Genomic DNA, 20,325 nt, shown 5'->3' with positions numbered 1-20,325 from the left:
CTGTTGATTCATCCAAGGCTATCGCGGTGAATTCGAACCATGTTGTGTCACTCTAAACTGCAGTAGGTCCGGTGCGAGCCCAAGTAGGCAATTTTCAGCGAGTGAAAATCTTGCTATAGAGCGTTCCGCATTTAGTTGACAATACAGACCTTATGGAAAACAGTGTTGCCAAGCTTCCGCTCCACCGGCAGGCATCCTTACAGCGTATGCAACCACACATGACAGAGCGCCAAAATGGTTTAGTTCAAAAAGGAGTCAGGGATCGCACGAAAGTCGGCGTAAATTAAGGATTTTTTAAAGCGTAAATTACAATACCTTTGCTGCAATATAAAAGGAAAAGTCTTTTGTTATTTTATGTATGTGCTTATTTAATGCACAAGATAGATAGTGCGAGTCAAGGTTCATACAAGAGAATGTGCTGAACGTTTGGGGTTGCCTCTTGAAAGGATAACAACGTCCATTTAAGATTTAGCCCGAACCGCGGGGGGTATCGCGCGAGATAAAATGACCGTCATATTTGAACCGACCTCGAAGGGCGGACCAATAAAAGTTGAAGACTTGATTATTGAGAATAATGCGTGGTGCCCTAAAATAAGATGGAGGCACAGAAGAAGGAGTGGACACATTAACCCTAATACGGGCAAGGTGAGTCTCTTGGACTCATCGCATCACATTCTTGATAATTTTATTATGCTATTGAAATGTCAGCATGTTGTAAATTTTTTACTTCATCTAATTGTATATTTCCTATAAGTTAGAGTAATTCAAACTTCTTTCGGAATTAAAGTAACTAATAATAATTTTTTTCCCTGAATTCCCACAAATCCGGGCAAGGTGAGTCTGTTTTGCACGAAATGTAAAAATTAATGTGCATTTGGTTTGAATTGTCAAAATAATGTAAAATTATCACAATGTACATGTAACGATAAATATTTGGTGTTTTATGTACTGAAAACAGAAAGAATTATTCATAAGAGTCCACTGAACTCGCTGTTTGACTATGTTTGAAATAATTAAGTAATGTAAAACTTTTGTTAAACAAAAAATAATCAATTTTATGTTAAATGATTATATAGTGCACAATATCTACAAATTTATGTGAAAAGTAATATTTTTCACTGTTTAATAGTTCAAATTAAAAGCATAAGTTAAAAGAGTCCATTGGACTCACCTTGCCCGATTACGTCAGAAAAATATGTTGCCCGCATTAGGGTTGATTAGTGGCCCAATTAATCTCAAAACGGATAAGATTACGCAAATGTATCGTTGATATTCGCTCTAAGCCCTCGTTTGATTAAACTCAAAGATTAATTGAGTGGGTGAGAAGCCAAGGGGTAAAAGCGATTTCTTTTTTCTATGCAGTGCTAGGTACAGAAATTAGGTAAAGAAAACAATCCAGATCAATTAGATATTTAGGAGCGCATTTAATTCTCCACTCGATGTCAGCACAGAACAGAGACATACTCGTATCCCGTGGCAACCAAGTTTTTGTGTATTTCTTCTGACATTTAACTTTATCTAACTATGCTTGGAAAATTTTCACTTTTACCCCCTGGTTTCTCACCCTCTCAATTGTTTTCGACAATTATCATCGCACTTTCGTGCAACCTTAATTATTTATGCCGTTAAAAATGCCCTTAAATAAAATGTCGAAAAGGATAACCAAGTGAAACAGTTTTCATGGTTGATGAAAAGTTTATCAAAAAAAATGTTTGCATTACCATAGCTCAGTATCTGAGGAATTGCGACGCCATGATTAGGTGCAAAAATTGCTTAAAATTATCTCCCCTACCACCTCCTGAAGCATTGCAGATTCCTCCTAAAACAAACGGCGCGCCGCATTGATCGAATATCATATCCTAGATTGCAATATTCGTGATCGCAAACAATTGCTCGTTGCTCAGCGCAGTAAAAAAAACAAATCGTAAAAATCTCTAACAAACAACCAATGAGCTTCTTCTGCCGGAGTGGGGGGATCACGTGGTTTAGACACCTTTCCCTCATGTGTAGAAGCTAATGCGCGATCATGTATGCATTCCCTTTGAGACAAGAACACCTGGAAAATCACATCCTTAACAACATACGGTCGCTCAGGCAAGTAACTAGAAATTTGCTTCGGGAACGGCTGAGGTGCCATACTGGTTGCCTACACTGCTATACCGATAAATACTTCTCAGATGAAATAAATAAAGTAAAAAGGTCGTAGAGAACTTATGTAGACTGCGAGAAATATGAATTACCACGAAATGTTTGCGGGTGAAATTTTATTTCGCCCTCCTTCACACACTTTTCTTTTCATTTCCAAAAACAACATTAGTAATTTACCAAATGTATAAATCGTATGCTTAGTAAATCCATATATTTTATCAAATAAACTGAAAATTCCTTTTATAAAATCCATAAAGTTAAATTCATTGTTTATTTCTGCTGAAATGTCCGTAATAATCATGACTTGGTATCCATTGGCATTTTATACCGATAACCGCCTGTTTTGTGAAAACTTTTAAGCTCTACTAAAATTTTAAGGGCTGAGGCTGGATTAGCTAATAGATTACGATTTATAAACGCATTTTCATTCAATGTTCAATTAATTAATATAATCATATTCGAGATATGTGATTCTTTCCCAATATAAAATTATTACGATGTTCCTTGAAAAAAAGTATTTTTTCAAATTCAAATCAAGCTGCATTGAAAGAGTGTGTATATTTTGCACTGTGGCTTGGATGAAGTTGTAGAGTTTTTATTCAGAATAGTGGATCCCTTATCTAGCAGTCTCAAGGTCGTATTTATTAGGGGCAGAGGGTGCCTCAGAGGAAGGAAATTGGAAAGTCACCTTGCATGGGCGTACCCAGCGAGGGGCAGGGTGGGGGCGTGGCAGCTCCCCCCCTAAAAGCAAAAATCGCATAAGTCTTTGAGCAAAATCAGAACTGAATTGAAACGAAAGTATTCAACAAAATTTGTTTAAATCCACGAAAAACGATGCATATTAGTATAAGATGTGTAACTAAAATAAAACTATTTTTTCTAGGAAATAATCACATGAATCACATATCTCGAACAATGGCTTTCCTCCCCCTAGACCATGGCTTGCCCCCCCCCCCCTAGTTATGATCCTCGGTACGCCCTTGACACCTTATTATACGTTTGATTGAACTGGAAATATTTTTGGGATTTTTTCATCACATATTGCCATAAAAAATGGAGATGCCCCCGCAACTTAAAAGACATTTGATATTATTGGGACTCCAAACTGGGCTTCTCTTCTGCTTGATGAATCTCATTAGAAGTTTAGATGGATGGATATAGAAAAATTACTATCCTAACAACACGTTCTAGAAATATAACTGATAACTTCAGGCTGACTATGTGAAACCTCTCCATATTGAAAATAAAGGAGTAAAACTTTGTCAGGTTCACTGTTATATTAGTATGGTTACGACACGGGTTTCGTAACGTAGTTACATCAGTCCGTCACCTGAAGATGTAACAACGTTACGAAACCCGGGTCGTGCCCATATTAATATAGTAGTGAACCTGACAAAGTGTTACTCCTTTATTTCCAATACGTTCTACGTTCGACAAAAACGTGAAATGAAGAGAAATATATTGCCGAACGGATTGGTATAGGAACTCGTCTTACCGCGAACAATTAAGGATTAATACGGGGGAATTCACTTGTCTGTACGAATATTTAATTTTTTTAAACTTCCTTTTGTTTTTTCTTCATACCTCCCGTCACGTCTAGCAATGCGGCTTTCGGGGTAGTTTCTTTATGATGTTCGTTATTTCAAACACGTTACCATTTTGCATCTTTGAAATGTTCTTATGGGTTGATTGAAGTTGCTCTTTTATTTCTATATTCAGGTCTGCCAATGAGCGCTGCCCGATGTACATGGGACATCCCATGATTTGAACTAAAAGGCTTTCAAGGAGGGGGAACAGAAGAGAATCTGCGAAAATTATGGCTGAAGGTGCGAGGATGATTAGTGAATCTGAGAAATCAGCTTTGGCTGAGGGCGTCCGGAATTTCGTCTTCTATAAGACGTACAGACTACGTGATATCCAATTGTTGGAGGTAAAGTTGGACGAAGAATCGGAGGACCTGAGGAGTTTCCTCAGCTTGGTGACCAGAGTGGACGTTTCCTACAAGTGCGACGGAGATACTGAGGAACACCGAGGGTCCTTCATCGTTAAGAGAGTACCGGGAGATGGCTTTCAGTCACGCATCGTCAAATCTTGTCGGGCTTTCGAGAGGGAAATTGCTTTCTACAGAGTATTTTCCCCAGTAGTCGATAAAATTGTTGGTATAATGACGATCGACGACAAGAGGGTGGAAAATCTTCGCGGGATAATACCCGAGTTTCTGTTCCCAAATAAAGGGGATGGTGGATCGAGCGAATTCATCATCCTTGATGATCTTGGTGCCAGAGGATACCGCTTGCCGCGTTGCGAGTCGAAGGTAAATATGCTTCGGTTCACTTAAGTGCAACAATTATGATCCTTTTCAAATATTTTTGCAACTGGCCCAGTCGTGTAAGTTCGGAATGTTTCGAGCATCTTCGCGGCAGGTGGTGGGACCTGCGATGCTGGAGATGTGGGATGAGGGAGAAAGACGCGTGCCATACCATGTTTTCTCAAAACACTTTGTCAGTGAATTAAAACGAAGGACTGTATCCAAGGGAAAGGAGACTGCATAGATGAGGCCTAATTCCATCCCATAGAAGGCTGATTTCTGTCGCCACTTCGGTCGCATCTTCATTGGTTCGAAATATCCCCTCGGCGCTGTGATGAGTGAAATGCGATCCATTTTTTCCCAGTATTGGACAGTATAATGTTTATAAATGCTAGGAATGGCAATGAAAAGTAATGAATTAAATTGACCATATCATCATGTGTATACATTTCGGTTAATATCAAGGGCGTACCGAGGATCAAAACTAGAGGAGGGGGGGGCAATCCATGGTTGTTCAAGTTGTAGGTAAGATTAAAGCATGGAAATGGTGAATGAAATCAATATTTTAAGGAAACAGTAACAGCTCTTTCTTAGTTTTTCAAATTATTTGCTTGAAAAAGTATTATTTTCATTAAAAAGTTTTGTGATTTTTGCTTCTGGGGGGGGGGGTCAGCTGCCCCTCCTGCCCTTCGTTGGGTACGCCCTTGGATATTATCCCCAATTATACATATCATTATTTCAATACATACAATTATTTCCCCGTGAAATTCGGGTCACTTTGGCCGTCAGTGACAGTGAGGGCCAACTTCTGTAAACCCATAAAAATGCGCGGTAGGTGACCGCATATTTGAGGATCATCTTTTGAAACATTCGTGCCAAGGGTAGGGATGGCTCGTGAAACGAGAGGAAAATGTTTCGTTTCGACCCGGAGCGAAACGAAAATACGAGGCCTGTAGGAGCTTTCTCTAACTCGTTAACGTTTTGTTGTTAACGGGTTGTTAACGAAAGTCCTCTCTTGCAACGACACCCTCTTATCGAAAGTGTGTTTCTGTATCTCACCTTAACGACAGCTCGTCGTTGCAAAACAAGACCACGGCTCGTCGATAGCAAACAATACACCGTCGGCGCCTGCGAGTGAGGCTAGAATTTTCAACCAATCACATGCCTAGATTTATTCGTTCGGTAGCATTAAGAAGCAGTGCCTAACTATGGTAACTAATAAATGATAAATAGTCACCACAAATAAACAAGAAGCTGCTAAAGAACGCACCGGTCGATTTGGAAAAGAATAATAAATGATGGAGAAAACTGATGAGTATCATTTTAGTAGTGGATTAATTTACTGTTTTTATAATGTGTCGTAATATATTTCCATGAAGAACAAAATAAAATTAGGGGGAAATTAGTGTAAGTAAGCGTGTATATTCAAGGATTCAACAGTTGTCGATGGAAGAATATCGGCAACTTTTGGTGCATTATGTATCGTAATTTTCAAGTATAATTATCTTGAAGAGGACTTTGTCTGCTACTTACTCGTTCACCTACGCCTATAATAATTTTACTCTCGTGGTTATAGTAGTGACAAAATTATTTTTATTAATAGTATTGTAACGATGTAAATTTCGGAGTGCATCTTCAGCCACGGCTTGTTTACATCGTTTGCCTTATTTCCGCTATAAGTCCACAACTTCCACAGTGGTAGTTATTCAATTAGAAAAACTTATTGACGCTTTCATCATATTTTGGGATGTTTGAAATCAATTCGTTGATAAAAAAAATACCAAGATTACGCGGATGTCATGGAAGGAATCATCGCGAGTGTTGTGATTGTGAACTCGTGTCACAAACTTAACGTTTTTTAGTGTCAATTTCTTGAGTAAAGATTACGGAAGTGTTAATGTTGTTGGTGTTGTTGTTACTTATAATTATATTCTACGCAAAGCGAAGATAAACACAATAAGGTAAACATAGAAAAAAATGCGCATTTAAGGAAGTAATATAATATTTTCATAGTCACTCACCATGTTGAGGCATCGAATTACTGATTAAACTCACACAAAAGCAAAACGTAGCATAGGTTAATCGTTGGTAGCCACAATTAGGCATAGGAAATCACTGCAATCAGCAGCTGAAAATGATACTAAAATAAGTGTATGCATTAACCCATCAAAACACAGGCAAATTTTTCGTTGGGACTTAGTTTAACAGCATTGCAAAAGTTAAAAGTGACGACTAATGAGTTCAGAGTAAATGAGGGAAACCGTAATTATTTTCGTGAACGGTGGCTTTAGCCAGCCAAAAAAAGGCGTCAAAAAATCCGTCAGTGTTACGGCCACATTGGGGGTTATTCAAAAGGTTGTTTTGAATTAAAAATCCGGCGAAAATTAGTATTCTGAACATTCCTAAGTCGTCTTCTCTGCACTAGATGCTAAATTACATTTGCTCTCTCTTCAAGATGTGGTTAGATCCCTACCTAAAAAGTTAAGACCCATCAATCGAGCCTAAATAAACCACCGACTGAAAATAATCGGAGCACTATAATTGGTATGTGTAAATATTATTTTCACAAGGTAAATAACTTTCTTAAATCTACTTCAAACAGCATGTTCACTCCCCCGCAAAAACTAATGTCTCTGTTGCCACTTTTATATAATCATTGATTGCTGCAAAACGTTTTAATGCTTTCCATCTCCTTTGCAAAAGTGTATCTATAATTTTTCAAGTAAAAATACCTTTATCGCTTTGTGGTAGCAGAATTATAACTTTGCCACGCACTGAGCAACCGATACCTAAAAACATTATAGCGGGCGTCGATAAGCTTAAGACGGGCTCCCGAGTCCCCGGATAAGCTATCGGCATTTTTCGTTAGTGCTATCGAGAAAATATCGTTAAGCGAGCGTAGAGAAAACCAATTGTCGTTAGTGAAGATTTTCGATACGCTAACGACGCAGCAACGTCGATAAGACTTGCTATCGAGTTAGAGAAAGCCCCTGCTGGGTTTAGTTTTATTCCCGCACGAAATCAAAATCACCAAGGAGTTCAGTTTCGACCCGGGACGAAACCTAATAACGAAACTAAATAAATCGGAACTCCGCTGCTATCATTAAGTTTCGATCGCAAAAGTTGAGTGGAGGGGGATAAGAGGGAGCAGTTTCGACCCATTTCACGACAGAATTTAGAGAGGTTAATAAATCGAACTTAAAAATCGAACGGCCTGTTTGCGTTCACCGTTCTGTTGTATGTGGTAAAAATATGAGTGCCCCCGGCATCTAATGGCGGTAGGCAGAACCTCTACTTCATTCAACCACACTTCGTACTCGTTGTTCGGGTCGAAACTAAACTCTTTGAAGGTGGAGCACGTGGTCCCTCCGTTGCGAAACAATATCCGCGGTTCGTTTCGTCCTATAGTTTTAGTTTAGTTTAGTTTCGACCCGAAGTAGTTTTGACTCCGATTCCGTTTCGACCCAGAGTTTAGCTCCGCGGGTTAAGAATCCATTTCGTTTCGTTACTACATATCGCTCCCGGGAATGAAACTATTAAAATTTTACAGGTTTTGAATTTCGTTTCGCTTCACTTGCCATCCCTGGCCACGGGGACTCCATTAAAGGAGACCTAAGAACGAAGCGGTTTAGCGTTAATCATGTGGCCGTGTCGCGCGCATTTTATTCGGCGGCGTCAAATGGGATTTGTATCTCGTTCAGTGCGACTTTCGCCATTAACCGTTGTGGAAGTTGTCTTTTTTAGTTAACAATCGTCTTTAATGCGTTAAATCCGTGGTTCATATGCTTTATTGGTTCAACTGGGTATTACTTCGGAGTAATAGGGTGGTTTCCTATTATTTTTTTCCTGCCTAAATGGAGAGATTATTACTCCTGGACAACGTATTTCACGCTTTTAGATTTTTAAATGACGAAATTTATTTTTCGCGATTAAGTAAAAAGTGAAAAATTTCAAGCCCGGGAAAACGCGACGGCTAAGTATGAATGCTGGGAAAAGCCCGCGTGACGTCATTCTGGTTCCGGCTGCCGCAGTGTGAGGCCACCTTGGCACGAGGCTATGAGCGCCGCTACGATCCAGGCAGCTAGCAGGTATCAGAGTACCCTGCTAGCAGGTAATGCTTGGCTTAAATAAGGAGTATTAATACCCAATTTAAAGAAGGGAACTTTCCGACCATAGGCAATTTTAGTAGGTGACTCGCTTTGCCGCTGGGGGGGTCTGCCCCCCGAGGTCTCCCCGAAAAAGGCCTGCGGCCTGTTATGGTCACTGTGGGAGGTCTTACACTTTTTGTTTGCCGCTTGTTACTTGAGGATCGTTTTCTGTCAAGTTGGCTTATAAGCAATACTTCCACTTTCACGTAAAACGAGCGCATGGTACGTAGGCTACAATATGTAAATAAATATTTATAGAAGAGAAACGTTTTTATGAGGGGCTAAAAAAGTAAAGTAAATTTCTACGAGTCTGACTGAGTCTCTAAATTATTCAATTCAAATACAAAAAACGTTGAGACCATGTTCCACTGTAACACCCAATTCATACGTAATATCATAACATAACGACTCTACGTATTGCAATGAAAACCACGTTTATTAATATTTTTTCACATACCTTTACCAAATTCTTGATATATGAATAAGATTTGACAGATGTTTCCCTTCGTAAGCCTTAGAGAGAGTTGGTACACACAATAGAATTACGTAGGAACTGAATATCAATATCTAGTGCAAATGCGCCAGATAGAGTTCCTTAGAATGAATTGGGACCAGTATGAAGAATTTTATCGAAATATTATTTATCATGATCGCGAATGATTTCACTTCAGAAATACCTCAATTTAAAATTTTAATATATTGGGGTACACGAATATCTTAGCTCACAAATATACAGCTTGAATATAAAACGCAATGCGCAATAAATCTGGTGAGTAGCAGAAGACAGCCTTTGGTGAACAAGACATTGTGAATGTCAAGATTTCGATAATGCTTACAATTGAATAACTTAGTCACTTAAGGAAACGTGATTTTCGCAAGACAAATAATTGAATATGAAATACCTTTAATTGCATTAATCCTCCATATTGTATTATTCACTGCCTTTGATGCACCAGCTTAAGGACAACATTGCACATTAAAAAGGACATTAACGGGAAAAAGAACGTAAACAAAAATAAAAAGTTATTGCCATCAGAAAAATGAAAATTAAATCATTTTTACCTGCCTATATTTTATGGAAGCCTTGTTTAAAAGTCTTTCTACTACAATTGAGTATCGCCAACAAGACACGAAGTACAGTCAACAGCACGAACCATCTTATTAAAATGGAATTATGTGCACTCTTTGACTATGAAATTAATAACAACCACACTTTCGGTGTAATATACCAAAAACGATAAGTAATTTCCTACCTTGAATTTCTCCGCTTTTAATTTAAATACGGTTTGATGTAAACAAATTTTTGTTCATGTGGAAAGGAAACGTAAAGAAATAGACATTTCAAAAATTACTTTCTAAATTTCTCACCTTATCTTAATCAGTTTTTTGTTTTAATTCCTTTGTTTTATTTTCCAATTTAGATTCTCTTGCTTGCATAAACAAAGGTGTTACTATGATGATTTTTTTCTATGATCGCCGCGCCGCCATTGGATTTTGGTGGTCATTTTTTAAACTAATCCCCATACTCAATTTTAATTGAATAGACAGATAAATAATTGGAAATTTAGTGTTTTCATAATTTTTCCTGGGGTTTCAGACAATTTTAGAGGGGTCTTCATAAGACTTTTTGTCGTATCTCGTCTCGTTCACCCCAAACATTTGTATGAGTGAGTGAATGAATGAATGAGTGAGTGAGTGAGTGAGTGGTAGTTAAGGGGCTTTATGGTATATAGATTATTAAGAGAGGTATCCCTGAGCTCTGTGCCTCATGCATGGATTGGTAGTCTCAGAAGATGTAAAACTCATGACTACTCGTATACCAACTAGGTCACTTTGACGTCACGTGGAGTGGCGTCGCATAGGCGCCAATCTGGCCTTTTTCAAATGAGGTTAAAATTGACCACTTACATTCGCCTAACCTGGGATTTCTAAAACCAAATAACTTGTTTATTACAGATACGCTAATGGTGGGTTACGAATTGCTGTCAATGCCTTTCGTTTTATTTGGTGAAGGAAACTACCCTATTCCTCGTTAAAAGTGGATATATGTGGCCGTTAGCGCCGCGAGTGGTGATTTTGAAATCTAATATTAATGCGCGCAGAGCGACAACAATTCTAACGGCGGACTTGAAAATCCAATTGCGTAATATTCGTGGCTATAAAAAACTCTCTCCCGTCTTGGCAACAAGGGTAACTTACGAATCGTACACCACGTAGGTCTGAATGCGATTGAATTTTCCGGAGGATAGGCTCCGCCTTTTGCATTTTGGCCCCAAAAGAATTGGGCCTGCCTCTCATTCGCAATTATATTTACTCTAATCTGACTGAAGCAGGTTGTTCATTCAGTCACGATATTGCAATTTGAAAACAAGCATTTGACAAATGGAATGGAAAGATAAGTCACGACGTAAGGAAGGAATACATCCATAATTTGAAAAGAATACCAAAATCTATGAAATTTGCAGGTGCATTTTGAAATGAAAAAGTGAGAAATTCTCCAGAGTGAAAATCATTTGCCTTGTCCGGGATTCGAATCTGGACCCCTCGATTTCCGTAAAGTCAAGAGCGAGCGCCTCTAGTGTTCAAAGTCTGGGCTTAGGTCTCCGGCTGCGGCGCAGTGTCGCACGATTTGTACTGCTGGTCGCATTACATGCTTAGCAGTCCAGACAATCTTGTTCCGTTAATCCACAAATTACCTCGGCAGAAATTGGAGCCTCAGTAGCTTAACTGTCTAAAGCACCCGGCCATAAATCGTGGGATCCGGGTTCGAATTCCGGGCAATGCGAATTCTTTTTCTACTGTGGATATTCGCACATTTGTGCCTTGCGGGTGATTACAGTTAGTTTGTTGTGACTAACCTTTAACTGTGTCCGTAGGTCCAGGGCCTTGATCTTGATCACTGCCTGATTGCTGTTAGTTGTGATTACTGCTGTTTATTGTGATACTGTTTCTTTGTGTCCACAGTTCCAGGGTCTTGACCCCTACCTGCTTGCTGTTTTCTGTTATTATTGCAGCATTTTGTGATTGTTTAACTTGTATCCGCAGGTCCAGGGCCTTGATCTTGATCACTGCCTGATTGCTTTCAGTTGTGATTATTGCTGTTAATTGTGACTATGTTTTTTCCTGTTTCCGCAGGTCCAGGGTCTTGACCCCTGCCTGTTTGCTATTTTCTGTGATTATTGCAGTTTGTTGTGATTATGTTTTACTTGTGTCCGCAGGTCCAGGGCCTTGATCTTAATAACTGCCTGATTACTGTTAGTTGTAATTATAGCAGTTTGTTGTGATAATGTTTCTTTGTGTCCGCAGGTCCAGGGTCTTGACCCCTACCTGCTTGCTGTTTTCTGTGATTATTGCAGCATTTTGTGATTGTTTTACTTGTGTCCGCAGGTCCAGGGCCTTGATCTTGATCACTGCCTGATTGCTGTTAGAGGTCTCGGCAGATTTCACGCCCTGGCGGAAGGAGTAGGAGGCTTTTTTGACAGCCGGCCGCTCTTTCGGTTCCTTTCCTTGGACTTCAGCCCGTTGGTCTACTCATGCATGGATGCCTTGTATCGTACCATACGATGTCTCAAAAGGCACAGGTGGCTTTACGGAGCGGCCTCGTGGATCGAGAACCTCTTTCCTTCGAGCCTCGTCAAAGCATCCAGAGGAATCCCGCGGAACATCCCAGAACTCGGGAGGGATGCATTATTCTACCCCAGCGAACGCGAAGAGGAACCGTCCATATTCCTCGATGTGGTGAGGAGAAGGGCGGAGGTAGTGCTGTACATCGCGAGGCGTTTGGGTGGTCTGCCTAGGAAGGCGGCAGAGTCGGGTTTTCTCGGGAGGGAACTGGAAAAGGTATGGTCCATTCTCATCAGGTCCGCGAGTGCCTCGCGATCTGGCTGGAACGTCATTAACCACGGCGATTGCTGGATAAACAACATGCTGTTCAAGTACGACGAGGACTGTGTGAAGCCTGTGGATACGATACTCATAGACTTCCAGTGCTCAAGGTACTGTCCTCCGGCCATAGACATTCTGATTTTTCTGTACACCTCCACGCACAGGTCCTTCAGAGAGCTTCACTTTGATCTTTTGGTTTCCAAGTATTACGAGTCCTTTCTGGAAACTCGATTTACCCTCTCCCCAATATCCATTTCTTTGGAAGATCTGAAAGCGGATCTCCGTGGACAGTATGAACCTTTTGGTGTGATCATTGGAACTTTTTTTGCTCCTTATCTGAAGGTAGAAACGGAAGACAATGTATCACAGGACGCCTTCGAGGCTTTTGTCAGAGATGGCAATTCTTCGGCAGCAATACTTCAGTTCAATCGCGACCCAGAGTTCAGATCGTTCATGGAAGAAAACGTGCGAGAACTGACTGAAGTAATTTTCCCTTGTGGGGATCTTGGACATGTCAATCAGTATTGGGCTTAGCCTCAACTGAGTTTTACGAATTTGGTATTTTGTAAAGTGCCGAAAAACACGAAGAACGTAATTCAGTTATTTCTTGAGATGGAGATGAAAAATATTTATTTCCTGTTTAAAATACATTTATGAACAAATATGAACAAAAACAAATGTACTAGGGGGGTACAAAATCTCATAGGGGCATTCAATAGATGCACGAATCGCCCATACATCCGTCCAGTGCATGCAATTTCAAAAACAAGGTTCACATTCTATGAAAATGACAGCTCTTGCTAAGGCATCACAAACAATTAAAAATGTGTGAAATACCATCATGACAATCCACGAAATTGCGCAATAAAAAATGGGGTCCATCATTTTATATTATGCACAGGGTTATCATAACCTCTTCAGACCCAGTCTCTGAGCTGTTTTCTTTATGTTTGAGGCTCCATTCATAATCAGAGTTGACGGAAAAATTAAAATCACTGTGAAATTTGAAAGAAATGTTTTTTTTAACGAATATTTTACAGAATGGTTACCTACCTTAATATTTTTATGCACTACCATGGGCGTACCCAGCGAGGGGCAGGAGGGGGCAGTGCCACCCCCCCCTAGAAGCAAAAATCGCAAATCTCTTTAAGGCAAATAATATTTTTTCAAGCCAATAATTTTAAGAACTAATAAAGAGCTCTTTCAGTTTCCTTAAACTGTTGGTTTCAATCACCTTTTCCATGCTTTAATCTTACCTACAACTTGAACAACCATGGCTTGCCCCCCCCCCCCCTAGTTTTGATCCTGCGTACGCCCTTGTGCACTACGATAATACAAAGAAATTATTCTCATCAAGAATAATAATGATCATTCATTATTTTCAATTGATATAATCTTTATAAGCATTACTTATCAATTCTTCGTTAAAACTTTCGCGGGTACTCGTCATGTCGAATAAAAACTTTTGGGCTATGTCGCCGCGTCACTTCTTGGGTTTTAATGCCGGTTTCCCTGCTGAAATTGTTAAAAATTAGCCATACTTGGCAACCTGTAGTAAGAAAAAACAATCAACAACCCACTCATCCTACCTCCCGCTCCCCTCCCCCCACCACCTGACACTGACACCTATATAGAAGAATTTAAATTCCCAACTCTTCATAATCCCTTGAAAAAGCGACCAGCATCGGTCGGGAAACGTTGGGGCCACCCAAAGAATTGACGCGGCGATATAGCCCAAAAGTTTTTATTCAACATTACTTATTAGTTTTAAACAACTGATTACATAGCTTAATAGAAGCACTGCACGGCGCACTCTCATCTTGCTTGCCGTTGGTGGGGCTCATGATGGGGACCCCGTTACCATAGGGATTCGGGGGTCCTCCGGAAAATTTTAGGAAATTGCGTGCCCAAAAATACCATGTAACCTCAACACTTCATGTAACCCGGCCAACCACGACACTTCATAAATTTAGGGTATTTATTGACTCATGAGAGCAATGAAAAAAATTAAATTTGGTGCATTCAAACGATTAAAAAAGAAATTAACCGGACACCGAAGTGAAGAAATTTACTTAAATTTGAGGTTTTACATTTTTCTGGCTCTTAAAAAACAGATAAAAGTTAATGAAAAATAGCAATATCGTTAAGGAAAAAATACTATGAAAATTTCACAGCTTATAAAATTTATTAATGTGTGATGGTTCTTTTGTTCAGTAAATCTTACCTTGCAACTGCACAGAAATTTGAAAAAAAATGAAAGTAACCTTTTTCGAATAGCCCTTTCAAAAAAGCATTATGATATTTTTTACCTTATGACGATTTTGTTTCATTATTTTATATTATCTTATCACTCTGAGTTTGCACACAGTTTAAAGCTACTGATGAAAACGTAGTATTTTATAACTGCAAAGAAAACTTTGGTTCAAATAATCAGTCTTTTTTATTACGCCATTAATATAAGCTTCACGATATATACGAGCGTTTTTGCCCCTCCCCCCCCCCTGTGCTCGGGGCCCTCGGCGATTGCCGACCAGCCGACCTTGCCAGACCGCCTGGTGGCATGTAGTGGCAGAATCGTGTACTACAAGGTACAAAGCGGCGAGTTTAAGCGACAATAATTCTCATTTTAAGGATTACAATAATAAAAACGAGGAGGTGAACGTGTGTGTGTGTATGCATTGGGTCTGAAGAGAATAAGAGTTTTATGATTCCTTGAAACTTTTAGTCTTGAAGTTTTGAGTGATAGTTCAATTCATTGATTACGAATTTGTAGAAATAATCGTTTAAATAAAGCTATGCGTCTAGTAATGCTAACTAACATGCTGACGCTAACATTGTAAGTGGCAACATAAGAAACACACGGTTCCAAATAAGTTCAGCAGACATTGTTGAAAACTCACGCTCTGCTCTCTGAGTGCAAGAATCAGTATTTGTTTTATTTGTGGAAGGTCACTCGGGATTTCCTCCGGGTAAGGATCTCCAACTCCATCTCGGCCGACGTTTCGTTGAACGAGTTGTCCATCGTCATCAGGGCGTTGTTCTCATCAACTCGTTCATCGAAACGTCGCGTCGGCCGAGATGGAGTTGGAGAACCTGACCCTGTAGAAATCCCGAGAAGCCTTCCACAATTCTATACGCCGGGAAAGTCTGCGATCATTCGTTTTTTTTTATATGTCATAAAATTTCACCTCTGTTTGTTATGTTTCTTGAAGTCATGTATATTCATTTGCTTTAAACTTTTACTTCAAATAAAATTTGTATTTTACATTGTGAGATGGCAACAGTGTGTGGCAGCCCGCAAACCTTTTTCTAATACGCTTTTCGTACTTCCTAGTGAGATATTTTCTAAGAGGAATTTTCTATGAAAGTATTGCTTTGGAACTAGGTCGCCAATCGGCTAGCTTGTGATTCCAGATGTCACCAGAATATTTGAAGGCCTGAGTGCGAGAACAAGATAACGACATTATTTTTTTCGCAAATGAGATTTCCTGAAATACATTTGGTCCACCCTCCTCTTACCCAGCAGGCATTGTTATTTTTCAAAATAAGTTCCAGATAAGTTCAGGAGACATCGTTGAAACTTTACGTTCCACTCTCTGAGCCATATGTTCTACTCTCAAACCATTATTTTTTTATATTTCTTCTCAAATGGAATCTTTGGTTGTTATCAAGTTCTTTCGTATGTCTTCATCTGGTTCGCGAATATGTCTTCCTTTGTTCTAAATTTTAACTTTGAATAAACCATGTATTAAACACAGAGAGGTGGAAACTGTATGTGTAGTAGCCCGCAATCCGTTTTTCCAATATGTTTTTAAAACTTACTACTGGGAGATTTTCAAAGAGGAATTTTCTATGAAAGTTTTGGTGGCTTCTAAATTGTACTTCGGAAAACGGCTTTTGGGCTTTTGCACGCTAAAATTTATTTTTTCTGCATTTTTATATTTTTGTATTAAATAAAGTTTATTTGTGTTGAAGCATTTGTTTTCCTCCCAAACTTCAAAAACCCTGTGTTACACCTCTTGAAATTAGTAAATCATTCAATGCTTAGGTGAAAGATTTTATTTATAGGTAGGATAAATTTTATCTGATTTCCGGGAAAATCTGAGTTCAAGCTGCGGCGAGGAGGGATCTTGAATCATAGTGGAATTTAAGTGGACGAAGCGAACGAACTATAGAAATGAGCTTTGTTGACCAAACAATATATTTTTTTACTTCGTTTAATATATCATAGCAACTCTTTTTTTTGTTAGTTCTAGTAAAAAACTGAACGATACAAAGAAATAAACGAAAACGTCGATCGTACGTATTAATCGAAAGATTAATAGATGGCACCACTTGTGACGTCAAATACTTGCAAATACCGGGAACAAACCGGGATTGTTCGGTAAAACATAAAATTTGCCTTTTTCCATAGAAATGCCAACAATTTGAACATACTCTCGGCGTTTGAGTAAAGAAAGTATGGTAGGATATAAAAGCATCGCATAAGAAAGTATGCGCGATGCAGCGGTCCACTCCGATTGGGCCGCCAGGTCGGAAGACGGTCGACCGACGCGGCTGACGAAAGGTATTCGGTCTACTCGACTACTATAATGATTGATTGCTACGTATACAAAAGATGAAACTCCTAGGCCAAGACATTAGAACGACTTATCGGCTTTAAAAGCAATATTATTATATGAGTTTCATGGTAGCGCCTCCTGTCAGCAGATTTCTGAACTTACTGGCCTCGACAGCTCTGTAACTACTCGACTCGATTCGTCATTCGTAATAGAGTATTTGCATACTTTTTGGAAGTTACATTTAAAAAATCTTTCGATACTTCAGGCACTAAATTTTCATTCTTACGTTCGAGAGACTTTTCGTTAATTTTTTATTAACTAATAAAATCTATTAAATTATTATTGCGCCGAAACATTGGTCCGCCATGTTTACTGAGCTTTGACTTCATCCCCCATAGTGGACAAGTTGTTAATGTGGATATAGTGTGACGGAGTGGTCTTGGCGTTCGGCCGAGGCTCTTACTATTATTCCTGCGCATATAATTGTTTGCGATTTCTGTTACTTTATTAATTGCATTGCAATGGAAGAAGTCGGTAATTCCAGCAACGCTAAAAAAAAAGTGGAACGAGTATTGTTTTGTTCCACTGTGTAGGAGCACGAGAGTGTCAACACCGGAGAAGATTTTCCTACAGTCCGGCCGCCGAGAGTTGTCCGATGACTTTTAGAAGGGTCTAGTTCGGGGTAGGGGGCAAGGTTGCCAGGTAAGAAAGGGAAACGCCCACCTCACATGTAAACAAAAGTGTTCCGTGAAGAAAGCAGCCAGAAGGGACGACGAGCGTGAAAGACCCAAAGGAAGAATCTGATTCGAAGAGAAGGCTTGTTTTGGTGGCTCAGGCTTGTTTCACTGCTTCATATGCATGTGGCAACGTTGTAGGACTAGGCGAGGGTGTGAGGTGCGTTTTGGGGGACAGCGATTGGCTGCAAACCGTGCTGGCGCAAGGTTCTCCTCCCCCTCTTTTTGACTTCCATCGGACAACTCTCGCCGGCTGGGCTGTACTCGAAGCATTCGAGTAGAGTACCAACGACTAAACTCGAATTTTCAAGTACTCGGATATACCTAGTAGTATGTGATTCATGAAAGATTTGCCAGCTTTCCAAAAAAAAATCATGCAAACAGTTAGTTGTTCGAGGGTCGTTCGATAAGTCTTCAGAAAAATATATTTAAAAAATGATATTGGGTCAATTTTTAAAATACTTTTCACTGTCTAAAAAGTTTGGTAAGCATTTTTCCAAGCATATTAAGCCGTTAAAAAAGTATAATTTCGGGATTTCCTCAAAAATAAGCATTAGTTTTTGGTGATGATCTCCTCCTTAGACGAAAACCTTAGTCCATCAAGCCATTTCTTCAAGTTTTGAAATGAGAAAGAATCACTGGAGGCCAAATCTGGTGAATGTGTTGAACTTTTTAATGTTTGAAACTTTAATTCCGTAATTTTGGCCACTGCAACTGAACTGGTGTGCAACCGTGCATTGTCTTGATGAAGGAAAAACATTTCCTGTTTCAAATTAGGACGCTATTCTTGATTTATAGCAACGAACGCCCCAATAATGATGAATAACACATTATTGTCATCATTTTTCCCGTTTCCAAGTAATTGATGTAGATTATTCCGCATACATTCCAATATATGCAGTGAAGTTTTCTCGGGTTTCACACCGGGTCAGGTCCTCCATTTCTCCTTCCAACGTTTCGATGAACAACTCGCCCATCGTCTTCAGGGATTCAGGAATCCAATGATCACAGTGATCAGAGTGATGACACACCCTTCAGGGATTCAGGAATCCAATGATATAAGTCATTTACGTCCGATATACGTCAAAATACGTCATTTTACAGGAAATTTTATCCTGATTTTAATTTTTTAATGAAAATTTTAAAAATGTCGACAGGCGAGTGCATTACATAACTCCGCGCGGCATAAAATTAGCCGTTTTGTCAACTTCATGAACTTTGTAACTCAACCTAGGAACAATTACTACGTCTACAACATTCATCTTCCACAATAAGTTGCAAAAATTAATTAAGATGAATAAAATGGCTTTTGCATACTTTTAAAACGCATCTTTTGGTGTAAAATAACGAAAACGTTTAAACATTATCTGTTCCTACAGTTTACGACGAAAGAAAAAATAAAATTAATAGAAACACTTCTTAATTTATTTGAAAATTTTTCGATGATCCGAAAACATATTATTTTTATGTGGTATAGATTAAATATGGGCGGGAGCGAATGAATGCTACGTTGCCACGTCTTGCGCGAAGCTTTGCTTCCCGGTAATCAGCACTGGCCCGCCGCGGCCCTGTTTGGCAACATGGCATTAATAGAAGTTATTAACATTCACAAATATCAATTTTTTTTATAGATTATGGATCATAGAATGGATATGCCCATGGCTTACAATAAGGTATTTCCCTCATCAAAGAAAACGAAAGGCATTGATTGCGATTCGTTATCCACCATTACTGTATTCATAATATATAAATTATTTGGTTTTAGAAATCCCAGTTTAGACGAATGTTAATGGTCAATTTAAACCTCATTTGTAAAAGACCAGACTGGCGCCCATGCGATGACACTCCACGTGACGTCACTGGGACCTAGATGCTATACGAGTAGTCGGGAGTTTTACATCGTCTGAGATTACCAATGCATGCATGAGGCACACAGCTCAGGGAAAATCTCTTAATAATCACCTATTAAATTTGCCTAAGGTCGGAAAGCTTCCTTCGTTTGATAGGGTATTGATAATCCTTATTTAAGCCAAGCTCTATCTGCTAGTAGGGTGCTCTGCTACCTGCTAGCTGCCTGAATCATAGTGGTGCTCATAGCCTCGCACCAAGGTGGCCTCTCACAGCGGCAGGGGGAACCAGAATGACGTTATACGGGCTTTTCCCATCATTCATACATAGCCGTCGCGTTTTCGTGCACTTGAAATTTTTGCACTTTTCATTTAATCGCGAAAAATAGATATCGTCATTTAAAAATCTAAAAGCGTGAAATACGTACTCCAGTAGTAATAATCTTCCGATGAAAAATTATAGGAAACCACCCTATTCCTAACTGATTCATCTTTCAGCACTTTGTTTATCGTAGCAATTGTTAACAAATCTTGCTGCTCGTCTTTGTATTCTATTTATGCCCGAATCTATTCCTTTTTCATACGCTTACAATAAACTAGCAGCGTATTCCAACTAATAATTGTGGTAAGCATTGAATAAAAATCCTATTCCTCCTGGTGAAGGCATCTCACCATTCGACCTCTATCCTTGAT

At 39.3% G+C, this 20,325-nt stretch overlaps 1 protein-coding gene across 1 annotated transcript in view; it reads left to right on the top strand.

Annotated features, from left to right (window-relative positions):
- Window positions 1-20,325, top strand: part of LOC124167634 — a 37,827-nt gene that overhangs the window by 6,264 nt on the left and 11,238 nt on the right. The window contains exons 2-4 of the mRNA XM_046545614.1: window positions 3,868-4,462; window positions 11,992-13,022; window positions 16,465-16,517. Coding sequence (XP_046401570.1) covers window positions 3,965-4,462; window positions 11,992-13,022; window positions 16,465-16,517 — 1,582 coding nt within the window. The 5' untranslated portion in view covers window positions 3,868-3,964. The remainder of the gene's footprint in view (window positions 1-3,867; window positions 4,463-11,991; window positions 13,023-16,464; window positions 16,518-20,325) is intronic.

The sequence above is a fragment of the Ischnura elegans genome, chromosome 11 (assembly GCF_921293095.1).
Source record: "Ischnura elegans chromosome 11, ioIscEleg1.1, whole genome shotgun sequence".
Classification (NCBI taxonomy): domain Eukaryota; kingdom Metazoa; phylum Arthropoda; class Insecta; order Odonata; family Coenagrionidae; genus Ischnura; species Ischnura elegans.
Note: the sequence above shows the minus strand (reverse complement) of the source record. Positions and strands in the feature narration are given on the sequence as shown.